Source organism: Lissotriton helveticus, chromosome 10 (genome assembly GCF_964261635.1).
Source record: "Lissotriton helveticus chromosome 10, aLisHel1.1, whole genome shotgun sequence".
Lineage (NCBI taxonomy): Eukaryota > Metazoa > Chordata > Amphibia > Caudata > Salamandridae > Lissotriton > Lissotriton helveticus.
The window spans coordinates 635,870,831-635,884,871 of NC_136071.1; the positions used below are offsets into that span (position 1 = coordinate 635,870,831).

At 45.1% G+C, this 14,041-nt stretch overlaps 1 protein-coding gene across 2 annotated transcripts in view; it reads right to left on the reverse strand.

Moving 5' to 3' along the window:
• The window catches only part of SNX29 (sorting nexin 29), a 1,714,757-nt gene that overhangs the window by 1,540,873 nt on the left and 159,843 nt on the right, over window positions 1-14,041 (reverse strand). For both annotated transcript variants that reach the window (XM_078663166.1, XM_078663167.1), the window contains exon 5: window positions 4,027-4,207. In XM_078663166.1, coding sequence (XP_078519292.1) covers window positions 4,027-4,207 — 181 coding nt within the window. The remainder of the gene's footprint in view (window positions 1-4,026; window positions 4,208-14,041) is intronic.

Consider the following 14,041-nt stretch of genomic DNA (forward strand, 5'->3'; position numbering starts at 1 on the left):
TGTCCGGTGAGAGACATTTGTTGCACACCGGACATCGATGTGAGGGTATTTCAAGTTGCAAACGGGGCAGCGCTTGAACGGACTTCGTTCCATCGTCGATCGTCGATGGGGCCTTTGGGGTCGAAAGGCAATCTGTCTTCGACGTCTTGCTGAAGAAAAACAAGTGTAAGGCACCGAACGAAAGACAATACCGACGCCCCGAAGGCCTTTTGGCCTTGAGAAAGAGTATTTATATATATTCTGAACTTGAGTTAAGAAAGTACATCCGAACCCAATGGCGGAAAAAAACAATCTGAGCATGGAGGGGATGCCCATGCGCACTGTAGTCCAGGGGAGGAGCCACCTATCTCGTGATACTTCGAAGACTCTTCCAGGACAACAATGTGCAATCATCCGGACCCAACACTAGGCGGCGATCTATGCATAGATATAAATTCAGCAGCCCACATGCCTCGAACATACTCATTACCTACCTTGAATTGCAGGTAATGTCTGTCGGTCTGCAGGATGGGTACATGAAAGTATGCATCCTGCGGGTCCAAGGCAACATCTAGTTGCCTGGATCCAGAGCAGACAGAACATGGACCATTGTGAGCCTTTTTTATTTTGTCCCTCCGCGGACTCATGAAATTGACGGCGAAGCAAGACCAGCTGTGGAATGGAATTGGCTCCTCAAGCAGAGATTGGGAGCGAGATAGATTGGAACCTTGATGCCCTCCCGAACACTCTTTGAACAGAGAGCGGCGGGATGAAGATGAGTTCTGCTTTGACTATTTAAGCTTCTCATTCCATTTTAAACTTTGAATTAACAGATCTCTTCAGCCGTGAAGAAAACCTGCTACAGGAACAGCTTTGAGAATGGAACTGGCTCTGTTACCTTGGCCTCGAGCAGCAGCGGGGGTGAGTGAGGTTTGCAACTTAATTGGGGACACACAGCTTCGCTTCACGATTCCGAACCACCTTCAGGAGCAGAGAGACCCATTCTTTGCACATCCTGAGCCCAAGCACCAGATGCAGACCTTATCTCGGTCAGTCACGGCACAGTTTCAACACGGTTGTCTTCGGTGAGAACATAGTTAACCCAACCCCCCCCAACCCCCCCGCACACCGTAAAATATTATTTTGTAATCATTCATCAACTAACAACTAGTGGAGCTTCGGATCTCCGTTCAAAGGCACAGAAAGAAATTAACTGACAGTATGGAGGGTTGGCGTCTACATGCGTCTCGGCTCCTGCACTTCCGGCGCAGAACAAAGTCAAAACAGATCCACAAGGTGCCACTTAGCGACACACTGGAGCACTGAGTGAAGACGTCTGAATCCAGTGTGGTGCCTGGGGAACATTCTAAAGGTGAGGAATCTGTGCTTAGAAGTATCTATCAAAAGTACTGAGAATGAGGAGAAAATGCTATGTAGACAGAAAGAGACATACATTTCAGTATTCCCCTTTATTTTCATTATAAAAATTGGCATGAATACGCCAATCAGTGAGTAGAATTGTATCAAAGAAATTCTTTACAATAAAACATCCTACTAACAATTAGTCCAGCTCTGGTACTTGCAGCCAGATGCACCCTCAGGAATTACTACAATAGGAGCCTACACAGCCCTACCACTTGCCAATATATCAGAATGAACATGAAGAGGCCCCCCCGAATAGGGGAAAAATATATCAGTGACATCATCAAAGGAGCTGAAATGAGACAGAACAATGAACAGTAAGAGGTGTGTATGATAGATGTGAATCGTTACCTTTTGATGAACAACCCATCCTCATTCCACAAAGCAAGACTTCTCAAGTGAACCACCTGATCCAGAATACACTGATGCCGCTGACTTGTATTCCCAACAGCAACTTCTCAGAAAGCATGACAAATCACTCAGAATCAGACACACGTACAGGAGAGTGGTTTCAGTCAGAGGGAAATTCTTCCCCCACCAAGGCGGCGGTCACTTAGATCAGGTGTGGCTGGGAGAGGGGTACACAATAAGAAGTAACAAAGGCCAAGACAACTCTCCTAATGAAGGAAGGAGGCTTTGGTAACAACTGGAACAAGGTCAATAAAATGTTTAATTAACTTAGCAGACAAATGCAGGAAGGTAGAAGAACGTCTGTGCAAGAGTAACTATCTAGGAGGCCATATTTCATACTGAGGAAACAGCTGCAACACTGCCTTCTGTAGCGTGCCTTTTAGACCTTGCCTGATTAGTAATTTGTCTCAGGTGAGCTGCCCCTGGGTGTGTGTGTGTGTGCTTAAGCATTCAGGAAACACTACAGCATTCTGCAATACAAGAGGGCCAGCATCATCCAGCAAGGTATACCAGGTGTACCAGAAAACCCTTTCTGTGTGGACTACCACCCCGACAACGGTACAATCTCTCATGTGATCTTCCCAGTTGCGTCCGTCAATGTTTGTCATTCCTTTCACTATAACTGGACAGTGTGAGTCAGTATATAGGGAGATGGAGGGAGGCTATGGTGACAGATAGCAGCCCTGCCAACTCACACAGTCCCCACATGTTGCACACGATAATGGCCACCTTCACATGGCCTCCAGGTGAAGAACTGAAATAACACTGTGGCACAAAATGTGAACTGGACACATCTTCATAGAGTGGGTTTCCAGTTCGTGCTTCGAGGCACTGCAATGCTGATATCCATTATAGGGTACAAATTGTCCCCAGGACACTGATGGCAGGCTTAGCAGCTTTCGTTTTAGTTTTTTAGTGGAAGGATTGGGAGCAGGGAGAAGTGCCTCAGGTTGTACTTGGCACTAAGCCTCCCCATTGGAGGACCTGCCACCTCCTTACCCACAGTGATATGCTCTAAGAAGTTGGGAGGTTTGTGATAGGACTACTGCAATAGAACATCCTAAAATGGATTCAATGTAACTATATCAAGATGAAAGGGTACACCTGTCAATATTATCCCAAGATACAGTGTCACTAAAATATGGGTAATATTAATTTGGACACATAGGTATTTATCCAGCAGGTCAAAAGACGCATATAACCTCTGGACTATCCAAAAAGACGATTTCCTAGCACAACTCACTCCTGTCATGGGCTGTCCGTAGAATTTTTATTAAACGTTTCCGGACCCTATAGTCCAAAAAGATTAAATAAGCTCTACGACCCATTTCTACAAACGGGACTGAAACAACTGAACAGTTCTTGACAAGTTCTTCTATACCTTTCATCAGATTCAGTTTCCAAGCTGGTATGGGAGGTTAAAAGCAAAACGTTCTTAGAGACTTTCAGTTGCTGGTGTAGCAGGACTATCAACAACAACCCATGGGAGGAGTAATGATGTCACTTATGATCAAGGATTGGATATCTTGGCCAGGAAGTGGGTAAATGTGAAAAACCAATACACTAGGCGACAACAACACAATCAGGATATGGTACATCCCTATGTCAGACCACTAGTGCATGAAGCCCTTACATCCCTTGGGGTCTTGATTGACTGTACCTGGTTTCAATCTACCATGTTGATACAGTTCCAGGGCCAGATCAGACATGACCCCTTCAGATCATTCCAGCAACCATTCCACACCTGGGGCTGCAGGAGGATCCTGTTGGAGTCAGACCAAATCTCAGGAAATTAGCCACTACTTTAAAATTGTAAGGCTCAGCAACAGCTTCTATACACCACGTTACTATATAATGTCATGAGGGAAAGCTTCCACACTGACATTATTTATGTGTGCACAAGAAGCAAGGTAGCCTGCAGTTTTCCCAATGGTCCTTGTGCCATGCATAAGTATGCCAAAACAGGAGGCAACTGCTTCCAAGTGGTCCTGTCTTTCCAATATCATTTGTGAGGATGTCTGTGGAAGGAGAATTATTTCAAAATGATTTGCCGGTACAATGTAGTGACAGTCAGGAGGCCAGATACATCTTTTAGTGGCAGGAAAGGCATGAGGAAAAATGTGATAGGCCAATTTTTCTATATTGTTTACAGTATATACTACTCATGAAAATCAATATCTTCCTTCACACATAGTACAAATTGAACTATCTTACCTAAGCTGAATTTTATCAGCAAGAAGCATATGTACATATCGCTCCAGGGAATGTTCATTTAAAGCACATCGCAACCATGCTCGCCCTCTCCCAATATCTGTTGTGATCGCCTTGAGAGAACAGAATCGCTGTAATTCATGTTTATTCAGGATTTCTTTCACGTAGCACCAGAATACAGGGTCTGTAAAGAGAAACATGATGAACAGCCATCAGTTGTCCTTATTCTTACCTCACTTGATGGGTTATGTTACCATTATACTGCAATGCTTAGATTCCGAGTTCTGGAATTAACACTACTACATTACCCACTCTCAAATTGCTTAAAATGTTTTTTTTTTAATCATCTAATGAAAGAAAAAATCATAAAAAGACATGTGTATAGTAATCAATCACACTGTGTTGGAATTTCTAAATGGTATCAGATAATGGTGAGTCTCTTTTTTATTTCGCACTAATCATTTTAAACCAGGCCTCATTCGAGACATAACACCTTCTACTAAATAGGATAAGCAACAACTAATCATTACATGTCTGATCAGAATTATTTTTAAGGGAGATTGATGGTTTGCTAAAAAAATAAAACATATACTTTTTGTGCTCTCTGATACTTCTTGTCCAATGCTCTACTGAATTATGGATGTATGTGACAACAAAAAGAAGTGCCTCGAGACACCGCTACTTAAACTCAGTATCATGAATGAGGTCCCTGCCCAACAGAGGAGGACAGATGGTGGGACCTGAATTATTGCAATGATGCGGTAGACACATTTTGCTAATCTGCACCCCAACACTTCTTACCCATAGAATGTTGTGATACTCTCTTTACAAACCGATCAAGGAAGGGAAATGATCCAGTGCTGGGATCTGGCAAAGCCTGAATATTCATGCATTGAGTAGATTTGCAATTGGGTATCTTTGCATAGAGTTTGAGAAGTATGTGCATTTTATAATCATCTTCAATGTTTGCAAACTGTAGCATTGATATGCTGGTTACAGTTGACTGCCGGCTCGTCTCTCACGCATGTGAAACTGTATACTGGTGATACAACTACGGGACAATACTGAGTTCTAATTGTCAATGAATTAATGCTTGTGATCCGTTTGCCGCTGTGTGTTTTCTTTTCTTATGGAAACTAAATAGCATTTGAAAATACACAGCTTGGTATTAGCAAAGCAAGTCATTGATGTGTATGCCACCAACCACCTAAGGGTCTTTTCAAAAAGCCAATTAATTGAAGAAACAATTATGTATGTAATACTCAGTGCTGCTAGGAATCTATGCTTACATTACAACAAAGTAAAATATGACTATCCCGACCCTTCTCCATCCTGTATATATATATATATATGTACCAGCAATACAGCTACCTACATCACAGAATCACCTCTTCTATTTCTAACAATCAGTAGCACCGCTAGGATGCTGCTGGCCCTCATGCAAGTGAAGAAAATGTGACACACACACTTTGCTAAGGATGGGTTGTAAAATACAGATACTGCGGAAGTGTGTTTGGCTCGTCACAGCCATGGCTCACAGTGCCAATGTACCTACAGCACTAATCACAACTGTCCCAACGCCTTTACTCATATTTGGTGTACTGACCTCAGGAACTTACCTTCACAGGATGGATTCCTGGCAATCTTCATGGAGATTTAAGCCATAGTGATATTACTGACCTTCCTTCACAGAATACAACAGGTTCATTGCCATTCCAACATGGCTAACCTTTGCATCTGGGTTATTCATAATGCATTCCTTTCTTATTTGCATTTTAGCAAGTCCTGCTCGTTTCCGCTGTCCATCTCTAGTCACCCTTACCGTCTGGATTCTACTGTGTTCTGTATCCGGCTGCTTGAAGATTCTCCATATTAATATTTCTAACCAGATCCTTCCTTCCTAAAGGTTCACCTTATGCCATCTCACCGGGATTTTATACTGCAAGATGACATAAGGTCTGCACTGTTTTTCTGGTCCTATTTGTATATGACAAAGGCGAGCCTAACAGAAGGAAACAGCCACCTTTGTCTTTATACCAAGAAATGCAAGACCAACGTCTCATTAGACCTGCACTAGCCAGGTTGCAAGTCTCACCAGCGGCAAGTGCTACAGTGCAAACTCTGAAAGCCTGAACTGCTCAAGTTTACATTCTCATCATAAAAAATGACGCTTTAGTTAGAAGAGTCAGGCTCGGATAGGTTTTTCTTGGAACAGCCCCCCTCAACTGGCTCAAACTAAAACTAAATATGATGACAATGCACTAAAGCTTACAGACTTGTTGGATAACTGCTTATTTTGAACCATGTCTTACCGTTTAATGTAATACATCAATTTGCCAATAACCATTCCAAAGCTCAATTCATCATTAGCCATTTGGCCCCAGAAGTGACTTTGGCTTTGACTAAGCCACTCGTCTACAAGTCCACTACTGAATGGCCGTTGAGAATATGTCTTTGGCAAGCACAATGATGTTTGAAGTGAGGTGTAATTGAGTAAGAGCACTTCCCAAACAGGAGGATCAAGAGGTAATCAGATTTTAATGAGTATAACACCTTCTCACATTTGGTAGCTCGGCCTTACGAGCAAGTCAGTCAGAGAAATATATACTAAGGTACGTGTAAAAAAGCAAATAAATAACATTACAGTAAGAAATCAAAAACTGAATGTAATAATGAATACATTTTTGACTCCTCCAATTTTCAGTATCACAATCAATGTGTTCTGTCATTATAACATGAGGTGAAGTTGGCTGCACTCAGCCGGCTTATTTAACTTTTCAGGAAAGCCATAGTAAGTTGGCCCAGGAAGTGCACCAACTGTATGGCAGTTAGATGACATACAAATCAATCAGCATTTATAGAGTGCAGCACTGTCACCCCTAGGGGTATCTGGGTACTGAAAGTGCTGTGTCTCATTCGAAAAGCCAGGTCTTGAGTTTCTTTCGGAAGACCGCCAGGGAGGGGGCTGTTTGAAGGTAAGGGGCAAGTCGGTCCAGGTCTTGTCAGCAATGCCGGAGAAGGAGCTGCCACCACAGTGACGGATGGGTGGGGGGAATTGTGCGTGGGAAAGTGAGGAGGTGTATTGCGGGCAGATGGAAATTCAGTCAACTGTTGATGTAGGACGTCCATGATCATGTAGAGCTTTGTAGGCGTGCATGAGGATCTTGAATTGGCATCTCATCTGGATGGGGAGCCAGTGGAGGTTTCTGAGGTGGTGCATGATGTGGGTCCATTTGGGGAGGTCCAGGTTCAGTCTGGCTGCAGTGTTTTGTAGGGTCTGGAGTCTTTTGAGGAGCTGGGTGGCGATGCCGATGTAGAAAGCAATGCCATAGTGGAGGCGGCTGGTGACGAAGGCCTGAGTGAGGGTCTTACTGGTGTTGACAGGGAGCCACCTGAAGATTCTATGGAGCATGCAATGGGTGTGGAAGCAGGAGGAGGTGACTGCGTTGACTTGTTTCATGGTCAGTTGGCTATCGAGGATGATGCCAAGACTGCGGGCTTAGTCTGTTGTTGGTGTGGGCATAGTTCTCAGTTCTGCGAGCCACCAGCTGTGGTCGCCGGCCGAGGTGTTCTTTCTGAAGATCAGCACTTTCATCTTGTCAGAGTTGATTTTGAAGGAGTGGTCTCTCATCTTGTTGGCTACGTTGGTCATGACATTGTAGAGGTTCGTTTTGGTGTTGGAGAGGGTCCTCGTGAGCAAGAATAGTGCAGTTTTTCTGCGTAGGAGTTTATGCCGAGGTCGTGGGATCTGACGATGTCTCCAAGAGGGGTCATGTAGGTGTTGTACAGAGTGGGAATGAGGAATGATTCTTGGTGTCCACCGCATATGATGTCCTTGGGTGCGGAGGTGAAGGGAGGCAGTCCATGTGTCCCATAAGGAAAGAGACAATCCACTTGAGGGTGTTTTGCTGTATGCCAATGTTGCAGAGTCTGTTGATGAGGGTGTGGTGGGAGATGGTTTTGAACGCAGCAGAGAGGTCCAGGAGGATCAGGGCCACTGTTTTCCTGCGGTCGAGGAGAGTTCTGATGTTGTCTGTGACAGCGATCAGCGTGCTATCAGTGCCGTGGTTGGCAAGGAATCCTGATTGTAGGGCGTCAAGTAGGTGGTTTTGTTCCAAGTATTCGCTGAACTGTTGGTTGATGGCTTTCTCAAGTACATTGGCCCGGGTAGGGGAGCAGGGTGATCAGTTGATAATTTTGTAGATTGCTGGGGTAAGCTGATGATTTCTTTAGGAGGGGTCTAACCGCTGCGTGTTTCCATCTGTCTGGAAAGGTTTCTGTGGAGATGGAGGTGCTGAGGATGTTGGTGAGTTCCATGCTGATTGGGTTGGTTCCGAGGTTGAAGAGATGGTGGGGCAGGAGTCGCTGGGTGCCCCGGAGTGGATGGAAGACATGATGGTTGCAGTGGTCTGGATGGTGAGCAGAGACCAGTTGGTGATCATCTGCCTGGTGTGTGCTTATTGGTTGAGATTGTTGGGGATGGGAATGGTGGGTTGGGGGTCGAAATTGTTGTAGATAGTGGCAATCTTGCTGTGGAAGTAGTCCGAGGGGGTGTCGCAGAGTTCAAGGGAGGGGTGGATGGTGTTCTCTGATGATGTTGGGTTGGATAATTCCTTGACTATTTTGAAGAATGTCTTTGTGTGGTTGGCCACGGTAGAGATACAGACATTGATAAGTATTTTCTTGGCTTCCTTGATGCGCAGGTGGTGGTTGCTGAGGGCTGTTTTGTGAGCAGCTCTGACGGGAGGGGTTCTTGGTAAGGCGTCATTGTTTCTCAAGTTGGTAGCAGTTGCGCTTGGTGATTCCGAGCTTTGGGGTGTACCAACTGGCATATTTTGAGGTTTTGGTGGCTTTTGCTGGTTTCACCCGGGAGACTGTCAGTGTATTTGGTGATCCAGGTGGAGAAGTTCTGGATGGCCTGGTGGAGGTCTGTAGAAGCTTCGGGTTGGGTGGTGCTGAGCGGCCTGTGTCCACTGAGTCTTGGTCACCTTGCCCCAGAAGCGGTGGAAGGAGCCAGGAGCTCCCCGGCGTTGTAGCGGTGGATGGCAGGAGGGCCGGGGATTCTGGTGCTGGGTACGGTCCAGGCGCAGATGGGCTAGTCTTTGGTGCACATTTGGCGCACCGGTGGAGCAGGGGCCTCCATAAGTAGTCCTGGGAGGTCGGATGAGCGGGCAGGGGCCAGAAAACATGCAGGAACCTGTGGGAGCAGGTATGCGATGTGAGGGGGCTGGACAACAATACTTCCAGGGCACTATAGCCTGAAGAGACTACCAATGGACTTCAAAATGCTCAAAACAAAATAAGTGTTTCAACCAGATAAGGGAAACCCAAGGACACCTAGGGACCAAGGGAAGTTTTAAAGCTGTAAGGAACAAGGGAAGCCTGTGTAAAGAAGAGTAATACTCTGGTGCACAATAATAATGCCCAGCGAGGATTCGATCAAACAATAGTTTATTTGTATAAAAGTTAAAATTGGTTCTTTAGGGGTGTGTAACCCTACTGGGGGCACAACAAGATGTATTGCGCAAACACACAGGCAACAGAATGGGTTTGTGACATCAAGAATAAAGTAAAATCAAAAGTCACCCAATGTTTGATCAAATCCTCCGTAGGCATTAATATTGTGCACCAGAGTATTACTCTTCTTTATACACGCTTAGGGACCCTTGTTCCTTATAGCTTTCATACAGAATGAGGGCAAGGAGCTGGAGTTACCACAATGTAAGCACACCACTAAATGCCAATAACCATGATGGAGATACAAACACAAATACCAGTGGCAAGTGGTGAGGCAGACGCAAGTTACACAGGGGTCCGGAGTGCAGAGCAGCGGAACCAAACCAGCATCCTCAAGGCGTTCTTAGGGCTGAGGGCACTCACAGCGAGAGAGCTACTGCAGCAGCAGAGGGGAGCGGCTCACATGACCAGGAGGGCAGGGGATACTCGCTGTGGGCCCTGCAGCGATCTCCATAAGTAGTCCTGGGAGTTGGAGGGGCTGGCAGGGAGGGAGGGGCAAGGAAATCTGCTGCCACATTTGTGCCCAGAGACTTTTTCAGTGTGTAAGCAATCAACATAGTTCTTGGCACTACCTGTTCTTTTTTTGAGTTCCTTAAACATTTGGAACTGTTGTCCATCGCAGTGTCTGAGAAGACCACTATAACACAGTGCTTGCTGGAATATGTTATTTTAGTCTGGGGTCCTATTCAGTGATATGAGCTAATGAGTGTAAAAGGAGGTACTTTGTGATAATTATTATGCTTCCAAAGATTACATCACATGCTTATCCCCCTAGGAAAATACAATTAATATCTCATGTCAATGAAGTCTCTTGACACAAGCCAGAGGAATAACCAGGGCGATGACTTAGTAAGCCAGACTGATGTAATCTCTTTCACCTTGTCTTTTGAGCATAGGTTTAGCTGTAAATATTTAAAAGCGTGCATAAATTGCACAGTATTTAAGTAAATGTCAGATATACTTAAAGCAGCGGCCACAAAAACACACTAAAAGTCTGGACAATCAGTTATGACATATGCCTCAGAATTCATGCCCAGAATGATATGGGATGTTGTTTATAACAAAGGCATAGAAAAAAACACCCAGGAAACAGTTGAGAATGCAATGTATATGTTGGGACGGAAAAGTCCTCTGCATGATAAAAGACGTGTACCCCCTGCCCTGAGTGTCCAACTGTACTGTTGTCTGGATCCCTAATGTAGATTTTTTTTTTGTAATAGGCGAACACGGATCATGCGTGTGTGCCATGACATAGGCCTTGCTCACGGATTGCGGTTTTGTTGAATCGGGAGGGGCGCCTGAAGGAAGCTGGCTATTTATGTAGTATACCAAATGTAGCACTGCACAATGCAAATAGTCCAGACAACCCCTATTGGTTTACAGGGGCTTACTTTAATAATCCCAAGTGCTCTTCCAGTGGTGGTGTGGGTGAGCAGCTTAGGCTTTTTAGAAAGGAGTGTTGACCATTTGTTGAACACAGAGTAATAATAAATGAGACACACACTCAATAAGAAATCCAAAGCCTATCTAGAAAAAAATAACACATTATTTCATATACTATTTAGACTTCAGATCTTTGGGATCAGGTTAAGTACTTTAGTTGTTATTGTTTATACACAGTAAAACAGCTGAGTAACAAAGCTTTCAGATTTGGGGCATGAGACTCGAACGCCGTAATGTTATCTTATGGAAGTAAAAGACATGTAAATGGGTGCAGAGGGTATCCTTTATGACTTAAGGTGCTTGGGGGCCAAAGTCCAAAGTACCCCCAGCTGTTTGGGTTTACCTGCCCTGGTGTATCCGGATGCAGAGGTGCTGATTGCGATTGTAGCCTTGTGCACGGTCAGCTGTCAAAGTTTAAAGAGACCAGTCAAAACAACAGAGTCTGCAAAGGGGGACTTGGGGACAAGTCTGGCAGAACCCAAACTGGGCCTTAGCTCGTGGGGACTCCTAGGCCAAGGGGACACAGGTAGAATACGTGTATTTGGGCTGAGGAGCTCGGGTGCAGAGTTGCTGGCTGGGGGCCACTTTAGTGTTCAAGGATCTCACAGTTCCCGGTATAACTGTAGAGGAGGGAAAAGAGACACAGCAGGGCCACTATCGATGTGGAGCTCGTCCCTCTCAAAGTCCCTTGATGTGCAGGTAAGCTTTTGTGGCGGTTGTGTCCAGACTGGACACAAACAAGCGTGGTGGGCGCAAGCGCCCCAGTAGTCAGGGTAGGGCAACAACCATTACAACGCAGTCATTACAATGCACTACCTTCCCAACGCAGCAGTTACAACGCAACTTCCTTTACATCGCATGCCATTGCAATGCAGTCATTACAAGGCATGTCACTACAACGCATGCCATTACAACGCATGCCATTACAACAAATACCATTACAACGCATACCATTATATTGCATTATAAGGTAAGTAATGGATATTTTTTAGTTTTAGGGTGGGTATGGGTTTTGGGGTACATGGGAATAGTAATTTTTACCCCTACAGTATCCAACACTTACCCTACTGTTGCACTCACTGGAGTGGGAATAGTAATTTTTACACCTACACTATCCAACACTTACCCCACTGTTACCCTAAAAGTATTAGGCGTTGTACTGGTATGCGTTTCACTGGTATGCGTTGTAATGGTATGCATTGTAATGGTAGTTTTTAAAAATGTGTTGTAATGGCATGCGTTGTAAAATCATGCGATGTAATGGTAGTTGCTATGTAAAAAACGCATGGTAAAGGCATGCATTGTAATTGTTTGCATTGTAACGTCATATATTCATCAGGGTATTAGTGCTGGGGGGCTCATGAAGGGTCTAGCATCTCGAAACTCGCCAGAGAGATGAAAATGGCCTTCCAGAGCATCAGAGACCTCCTCCTTTCGTACTGCTCCTTTGGTGGGCCCAACAGTTAACAGCACTGGTTACCGGAAAGATGCTTTCCGTGCCTGCAGATACAGGGGGATGGCTCCCTCACCCCAAGGGAAATGCTGCACTGTTGTTAACGTTGTGGGATGGTCCTCCACAGTTTTGGGAGGATTTCAGCCTTTTGCTCTCCACACCTTTGGGAGGAGTTCAGCCTGTATGGACGAGTCGGGTCAGTGCAACTGCCAAGGTTCCAGCAGCAAGGCAGGGTTTGGCATCAAGTGGTGGCAAAGTCCTCTGTTCTAGCGGTGACTGCTCTTCTTGGTCCTTTCTTCGGTTCTCAGTAGACAAATCAGCATCGCTGGTGTCAGGTGCCCACCTAAACACTGAATTTAGGGTATTAAGGGGACTGTAAGGTAATAGACAATGGGCTACCACCCATGGGGTGACTACACCCCTTATATGACCACTTCATGTGGAGAGTGGGCATAAACCTGACCCAGAGTTCCCAGTTACACCAAAAACAAGATGGTGAAAACCTTCTTCAAGTGTCCACTTCAGGTGGAACACCTTAGGGATGTACATAGCCTGACAGTGCTCTGAAACAAAAGGGGCAACCCAGTAACCCAGGGACCAGGCCGGATAATTTTTAACAAAAAGGTGGTCCCTATGGCGAAAGTGTAGCCCTCAACTTCCACGGCAAACTGTCAAGAAGAGGATACAAACACCTCTAGCACAAATCACTTAGCATTACATAATATGTATCTTTCTAGCTATTTATTTCATTTCAGAATCTTTTTTCTTTGATTGTTTTTCAAGAAACCGATGGTGACTATTAACACTCGCTTAGCGGGGGTTGATCTCTAACACTCTATTATCCCTATCAGCCACTTGCATATATCTCTGTACATACCAAGTATGCACTTTCTGCACTTACACTTACTTTCACTGCACCGTCACCCCCCATTTTTGGAGCACCTTGTCTTCGATGGAGCAAATATCAGTTGTACTTCTCAGTGTAAGCGAATCAAAGAAAAAGTTATTAAAATGAAATAAAAAGATAAATATGAAATGCTCAGTTATTTGTGTTAGAGGTGTTTGCATAGCCTGACAGTGCAACGTGTCAACTGACTAGCTAATTTTCCCACATGCTCAGGTGCCAAATGGGCCCCAGGGCAGGGGGTGGCATTCTTCAAGTCTGGGGGAAGCCAGGTTGCATATCAAAGGTGGCAGTGGCTTGAAACCTCTGGCCTGGGCATGCTAATTCACTAGCCAGCCTGCTGGAGAAGGTGTTCCTCCGAAACAGGCTTTGTTACTGACCTCTGAGAGCGTTGGCACTCCAGGGAAGGGGGTCAGAAACTCATCTGTGGTGGCAGTTTGGAAGAGTCCAGTCAGCCATTATGTAGCTGAGTAACTCGTAATGACCAGTGCCCAGTACATATGCTTACTATGGCTTCCTGAACACTTGCAATGTTGTGGCAATGGAACCAGACATCACAGTGGCATATCTGCTCATACAGATATGTCCTCACATATAATATAATGCACCCTGGCTTAGGGCTCTAATGCCTGCTGTAGGGGTGATATACATATAGTATATGTCGTGTGAATGGGCATGGTACACAGCGAGTGTGCCATGTT